Genomic DNA, 7,809 nt, shown 5'->3' on the forward strand with positions numbered 1-7,809 from the left:
AGGGAAAAACCCAGTTTAGTTTAACAGTTAAGAGACTGGATTCTGGGTCGGATTTGTCTGAGCAAAATGTGGTGATGCTTAGACTCTGAAGCCAAACTGCATAGTTTATGGTATGCCGTTCAGGACTTCTTTTCCAACCTCATGGCTCACTTTGTAGTCTCGCCAAAATACCTCCGCCCATCTCTTATCTAGCCTTTAAAGGCCAGTACACCTTATCACTTCCCTGAAATAGTCGTCCTCGGAACTGCCCTAGGGTGGGACGGACACTTCTCGCTACCAGGTTTATACAAATTACGTGTATCCTTAAAAAATTTTTTTAAATCTCTCTTTAGAAAACATAAGCTTCCTGAGGGCAGGATATTATTGTATTCCTTTTTGTATCTCCACTAAACCACGTTGTGATTTGCACGTTATGGTTGCTTGAGAATGTTAGGTGAATATCAATTTAGAGAAATTAATCCGATTCTGGAACGGAGTCTGACTTCACATATTTATCAAAAATCAGAGAACTTCGTATTAAAAAGGGTGAATAACATGTATGTAAATTAAACCCTTAAAAAAGCGAACTTAAAAAAATTTCTTGAGCACCCAAGAGTCCTCAAGACTTTACATGGGTTATATTTATCAATACTTAGAATATTAGAAATTTTAACAGAAAAATTTTAAATAGTTCTTTACGTTTTCAATTTAAAATAATGTGCTAAATGTTAACATGAGCCATGTATTATTTTAATACATTATATATGTTATATTCATCTGCTTATTCTCTTGCACAGCTCCCAGCCCGAAAGAGCCAGATCCTTCCTAACCTAGAGAACCAGGCCCGGTTCTGCAGGCACAGCCTGGGAATCTGCTCGCCCCGCCCGCCCGCTCCCGAGACACGCGGCTCCGCCCCAAAGCGCGCCGGCGCCGGGTCCCAGAGCGCACGCGCAGAGCGCGGGAGGGCGCGCGGGAGGACGCGCGCCTGCGGTGGCCCCCTCCCCCTTCCCCTCGTCGCGCCCGGCAGGAACCCGTCGCCGGGTTTGCTTCGGCTCCTGGGGTCCGTCGTCGTCATGGACTCTCCGTGGGATGACCTGACCCTTGCCTTTTCTCGCACGTCTATGTTCCCCTTTTTTGACATCGCCCACTACCTGGTGTCTGTGATGGCGCTGAAGCGTCAGCCGGGTGAGTGCGGGGAGTCGCAGACCGGCCCCCTCAGGGTACCTCTCGCGAAGTGGACGGCCTGAGCCGGCTGAACGGCTGAACCGCCGCTGTCTCTGAGTCCTAGAGTCGAGCTGGAGGGGCGGCCCGACCCCTCGAGCGCAGATGGGGAAACTGAGGCCGGAAGGGGAGGTGAGCCCGGTACTCGTGGAAGGAGGGGCGAGGTCGCGTCCGCAACGCGGCGTCCGGGGCAGGTGACTGGGGAGCCGCTGGCGCATATGGGAGCCCGGGTACTTCTTGCGCCCGCCTAGGACGTGCGCGGCCCCCCGGCGGTTTGGTATTTAAAAGTCACCCGGGGACTGAGCTCCCGGAAGCAGCTTGTGGGACTCGGTCGCTTGGAAGAGTGAGTAGGTACGGACTGTTCGGCAGTCAGGAAAGTTGTGTCGGCACGTAAAGAGTCAGGCGGGCCGGTATTCCCCTGAACGCAGCGCCCTGTCGTCTTGCTGAACAAAGTGATTGTTGGAAGAGAGTGGAGAGTCCCATTTTCCGTCGTGTGAGTGACATCGTACTCGGGTCATTGGGCGTAGTTTCACTATCTGTAGCCTGGGGGTGTAGTCTTAATGCAGCATTTTGAGTCGTTTTTGAAGTATCTACTCAAGGAGCAATATTTGTCTTTCTTGTATTTTACCTTCAGGATATGTTTGCTCTTAGGTTACTTTGGCAGTTATTCTACCGGCCTTTGCGTTTTATGGATGTCTGTCTTTGTGGTCCGGCATTTATCTTTCTCCTTTCTCCCTGCTCTTGCTGCCTGGTCCTGTAGAGTTACTGAGTGAGGGCTTGAGGCGATGCAGTGCCTTCCACGGACTACTGTTGTGTATGTGTGTTTTTTAAAAACTGTTTGGTCTCAGAAATATTTCTCATTTACACTGGTGTTTGTAGCTCAAAGTCATTGTTCGGTAGAAGTTTTGACCTGGATCAGTGGAATATTGTATTAAATCAGGACAGATAGTCTGCATCAGAAGCGGTTTCCTTGATTTGAAAAGTAGTATATTATTATGCGGTAATTAGTATTTGAAATTTTCTCCTATGGGCTAAATCAAGTTCTCAAAGTGTGGTCCAGGAACCCTGGGGTTCTTCACACTTCCAGATCAAAATCGTTTTCATAACAATACGCAGATGTTATTTGTCTTTTTTATACTAATTTTCTCAGAAGTGTACAGTGGGATTTTCCAGAGGCTACATGACCAGCGATAACTGTAGCAGATTGAATACAGAAGCAAATATGAGAGTCCAGCTGTTTTCTATTTGAAGCCAGACATTAAAAGGGATTTGCTAACGTTTAAAACAGTGTGGCTTTTCTCACTAAGTATTTTTTGCTTAGGAAAACAGTTATTTTTCATAAAGAGTACATAATTTATGTTAACATGTAGTACATTTATTATTTTTAAAGTGAGTACAGTGAATACTATAGAATTTTCTCAGTTAACAATTTCTAATATGCTAAATATTTACCTGTGACTCACATAAATAAAAGCCCTTTGGGATCTTCAAGAAGTTTTTTCAAGTGTGACTTAAAAAATTTTTTTTAATGGTTATTTTTGAGATAGAGAGAGAGAGAGTAACAGTGTGAATGGGAGAGGGGCGGAGAGAGAGGAAGGTACAGAATCTGAAACAGGCTCCAGGCTCCGAACTGTCAGCACAGAGCCTGACATGGGGCTGGAACTCACAAACTGTGAGATCATGACCTGAGCTGAATTCTGATGCTTAGCTGACTCACTCAGGTGCCCCATTAAAAAATTTTTTTAATGTTTATTTATTTTTGAGAAATACAGACTGCGAGCGGGGGAGGAGCAGAGGGAGAGACACACACACAGAATCCAAAGCAGTCTCCAGGTTCTGAGGTGTCAGCAGGGAGCCCAACACAGGGCTCGAATCCACAAACTGTGAGATCTTGACGTGAGCCAAAGTTGGCTGCTTAACCAACTGAGCCACTTAGGCGCCCTTCAAGTCTGACTTTTTAAAGATTTATATTATATATATTATATTTATCCTTTTAAATATAAAATTTGACTGTGATTTTGGATAAGCAGACATGTAACTACCGCCGTCAAGATACACTTTCAGTACCCACCCAGATTCCTTCTTGTCCTTTGTAGTCAGCTCTCTCTCAGCCATTTATCTGCTCAAAGTTTATTTTATTTTTGAGAGAGACAGAATGAGTGGGGGAGGGGCAGAAAGAGGGGAGAGAGAGAGAGAGAGAAAAAATATGAGAGAGAGAATCCCAAACAGGCTCTGCACTGTCAGCACAGAGCCCAAGCCAGGGCTAGAACTCATGAACAGTGAGATCATGACCTGAGCTGAAATCAAGAGTTGGGACGTTTAACTGACTGAACCACCCAGGCACCCCAAAAATGTTTTACATTCCACGACCAGTACTTGTAAACAGGTAAAAATGATAGAATTCATACAAAGGAGTGCACCTATTTAAGCTTTTACCAAAAGTGTTTTAGACTGCTTGTATCTTCCGCATTATTCACTCTTACCAGTTTTTAAATATCTTGTCATTCTAATGGTCAGAAAAATAGTTTTAATTTGCCTCTGTCATGCTGAGTGTGTGCTTCTTAAGTTTATTGATAATGTGTATTTCCACTTCTCCCATCCAAGTACTAACCAGGCCCGACCCTGCTTAGCTTCCAAGATCAGACAAGATCGGATGTGTTCAGGGTGGTATGGCCATAGACTTGTATTTCCACTTCTTATTGAGTTGATCATATTGTTTTTCTGATTTGCATTGTAATACATTTTTTAAAATGATGAATCAGGATGCCTGGTTGGTTTAGTCAGAGGAGTATGGGACTTGATCTCAGGGTTGTGAGTTCAAGTCCCACTTGGATGTAAAAGTTACTAAAAATAAACAAAAATAAAAACTTAAAAAACGAATCATCCTTACATTCTTGGAATAAACTCTACTTGTTTAAGGTATTATTTTATTTCATTTTTTTAGTGATTTTGATTTGCCAGTACTTCATGTAAATTTTTTGGCAACTTTTTTTTTTAATCCCTTGTTGCCTGATTCTCTAGAAGTCAGATCTGTGGTATCATAAAACTACAGTTCACCTACGTAGTACCAGGATTCTTCTTACCTGTATTCTCTCAAGCATGTTACCCTTCAGACTCTCAACTTTTTGGAGTGTATTCTACCACCGCTAATACCTCACTCCTCACTTTCCTACCATTTACATCTTATATGTCTCTACCTAGATCTTTCAAAATGCTAGTGGAGACAAGAGGGTAAAGGGGATTAACTTTTTCTTTCTGTGGTGTAGATAAGGATAGCATCCCTTTTTTGTTTGCTTCAGGTTGTAGGCCTTCAAATCCAAGGAAGGATGATGGTTTACCCCGCCTTTCTTTTCCATGTGACTTGTGCTTCAAGCAAAGACATCAGGGTATTTAGTAAATTGGATTGTTTTTTATTTCTTAATTTACCTCCATTTGTCAACTAATTAATTTCTAGCTCTTCTTATACCCTAGGATCTGATTTTCTATAATTTTAAGTTTTTGCTAGTAAGATAGATTTTGTTTTCCATTTTCCTACATATTTTATTAAGAAGTTTGAAAATGGTGCTGTGAGGGCTCTTAGAAACCATTTAGCAGAAATTTTACATCTCTTTACTTAATACCACTGAACTGTACATTTAAAAATGGTTAAGCTCATAAATTTTATGTTATGTGTATTTTACTGCAATTAAAAAAAAACACACAACATAGCAGTTTATACCCACTCAATGACTGTAATAAATAAGACAGGAAATAATGAAAAAAAAAGTTTTATATCTCATATATTTAAAAATTTTTTTGTTAATGTTTACATATTTTTGAAAGAGAGAGAGACAGAGTGCAATTAGGGGAGAGGCAGAGAGAATGGGAGTTCCAGAATCCAAAGCAGGCTTCAGGCTCTGAGCTGTCATCAGACTGCAAGGCAGGGCTTGAACTCACAGCTGAGCTGAAGCTGGACACTCAACTGACTGAGCCACCCAGGTGCCCTTCTTCTCTTATATTTTTAATTTGCTTTCTCAGTCTCTTTTCTTGATTAAATCTTCATTAAAATAAACACACTTCTTCAATCATATATTCATATCCAGTTACTGTTTTCTCTAAGACTTCCTGAAAATTTAATCTACAATTATTTGTACTTGATTTTTACGCACAAAATCTGTTATTTTGCTCTTAATTCTCCTACAACTATTTTGCTAATCTCTCTCAAATCACAGGGAGTTCAGTTAAGTAAATATTTATTGAAACCCCACTGCATATCAGGGAGTATTTTCGATGTTGAAGATACCAAGATGAAAGATGCTCTTGTAGTCCTAAAGGAATTCAGCTGTGCTTGTTGTCGTTGTTGTCGTCGTCGTTGTCTTCTTCTTTTTGATAGTATCACATAAGGTTGCACTACCTTCCTATACAATAATAATATTCATTTCAGATACATGCAGAAACTTTTTAGTATCTTAATTGTAATCCTCACACATCCCTTTAAAGTAGATATTATTGAACTCATTTTACAGATGAGGAATAGACTTACAGGAATAAAATAACCTTATTTAAGACACATTGGTTAATAAATTTTGGAGCTAGTTCTTCAGCTAATTCAAGTTCTCAAATATTCTGTGCTTTCTTTTTCCGGGTCCATTTAATGTTTCTGGTGTCTCAATACTTAGCAACTTCTTAATAAGCTTTCATTTGACATGGTTATTTTCTCCCATGATTTCTGTCATTTCCTTATCACCAATGAGTTTTTCCTTTGCTTTCAGGAATTAAATCCAGGAATAAAACTTATTATTGTTCTTCCTTCTAATTTGTGGGAGATGAAAGTATACATCTGTCAAGAATTTGTCAGTTCTAAGGATTCTCTAAAGGTGGCAATATTGTTTTGCTATCTTTGTGAATTCATACATAAAAACATACATAAAAGTACAAAAATCATAAATGTACAGCTCAGTGAATTTTCAAAATGAACGCATCTACTTAATCAACATCCAGATAAAAATAGAACATTCATGATACTCCAGAAACCCTTTTTGTTAGAGTATGTTCTGCTCAGTGTGGGGTGGAAAAAGCATGTCTCAGAAATGACAGTTCATAATTTACTTCTCTTAGTTTAGAAAGTCTTATTTAAATATATTTAATAATTTTTAAATGAAAGAACATTTGATTGACCTGACATAAATTATTGGTCAGGAGTGTGGTGTGTTAGAAAGAGCTCATAAAATCAGGAGACCAGTGTTAAACTCTATCAGTAGCTTGGATAAGAACTTAAAACCCAGTATTTTATCTGTGCAGTGAGTGGGCTGGACTAGAACACCAGCTGAGCAGTGTTCCCTTCTTAGGAGTCTCAGTTTTGGCTCTGAAGAGATCTTTGTTCAAGCTTCTACATTTTAATAATTTTGATCCTTTGTTTCCCCAGCAGTGGTAAACTACTTTTTCTAGTTGATACCTCTGTGATACCACAGTATTTACTTTTTACATTTTCAACAATCTAGTTAACAATTTTATAATGATGTCTTTATAGTAAATTCTCTCTGTTAAAATGACTGTATTTTCTCTTTCTTGACTGGACTCTGACTGGTACAGGATCCTGGCAACGGAGTTTAACTTCCAAATTTTCTGGTTTGCATATGTTATGTTAAGGTATTTAAACTGTTGGCTACTTCCTGCCCATAGATCCAGTCAGTATAATGTCATCAGTATAGTGGGCCAGCGTGATGTTGTGTGGATTCTCAGTATGATCAAAATCACTGTGGACTTTGTTGGAGAGCAGGAGAGTTGACATAGACCTAAGGCAAGACTGTTATAGTGTACTGTTTACCTAGCCCGATAAAAGCATAGTGTCTCTGGGATTCTTTGCAAATTGATATGGAGAAAAAGGATTTGCTTACCAGGTTATAGGGGTTATGTTGATTTGTTCCAGTAAAAATACTGCATCTTGAATACCAGCTGCAACTGGAGTCACTCTCTGTCTACATTTATGATAATCCACAGTCATTCTCCAAGATCCATCTGCTTATGTACAGACCAAATAGACAAGTTAAATGGGATATGATAGCTGTCACCACCTTTTCATCTTTGATGTTTTTGATTATGGCAACCATGTTTGTGGTTTTTATTGCTTTTTTTTTTAAAGTTTATTTATTTTGAGAGAGCACAAGCAGGGGAGGGACAGAGAGAGAGATTGAGAGAGAATCCCACTGAGTGTGGAAGCCCGACATGGGGATTGAACTCATAAACCATGAGATCATGACCTGAGTGGAAACCAAGAGTCAGGACTCTTAACTGACTGAGCCACCCAGGTGCCCTCTGTGGTATTGCTTTTTAAAAATATCTTGATGAGGGGAAGAAGCTCTAGGGGCTTCTACTTGGATGTATCTACCATAATGATTCTTAGTCCTGGATCAGAGATTTAGTGTGGGGATTGTGTCATTTGTCAGCTCTGTCTGCTCTAGTTATACATTAAAGAACCACAAGGTGGGTCTACGGACTTACGTGGCACCCTGTGATTCAGACTTGATCCAAAACTTAGAAGTAGAACATGACTTTATTTTCTAGCTTTTTTTGTTTAATTTTTTTTTTTTTTTTTTTTTTTTTTTTTTTTTTTTTTTTTTTTTATATGAA

The 7,809-nt window shown here is 39.8% G+C and overlaps 1 protein-coding gene across 4 annotated transcripts in view; it reads left to right on the forward strand.

The window, feature by feature from the left end:
* Nucleotides 1-920: 920 nt before the first annotated feature.
* TMEM38B (transmembrane protein 38B) overlaps nt 921-7,809 on the forward strand; it is a 53,124-nt gene continuing 46,235 nt past the window's right edge. Inside the window, exon 1 of one of the 4 annotated variants that reach the window (XM_077769831.1) lies at nt 921-1,164. In XM_077769831.1, coding sequence (XP_077625957.1) covers nt 1,053-1,164 — 112 coding nt within the window. In that variant the 5' untranslated portion in view covers nt 921-1,052. Of the gene's footprint in view, nt 1,165-1,192; nt 1,333-1,462; nt 1,694-7,809 lie in introns of those variants that run through there. The other 3 variants (XM_077769832.1, XM_077769834.1, XM_077769833.1) reach the window with 3 other exon arrangements.

The sequence above is a fragment of the Crocuta crocuta genome, unplaced genomic scaffold (assembly GCF_008692635.1).
Source record: "Crocuta crocuta isolate KB4526 unplaced genomic scaffold, BGI_CrCroc_1.0 scaffold95, whole genome shotgun sequence".
In the NCBI taxonomy this organism is placed as follows: domain Eukaryota; kingdom Metazoa; phylum Chordata; class Mammalia; order Carnivora; family Hyaenidae; genus Crocuta; species Crocuta crocuta.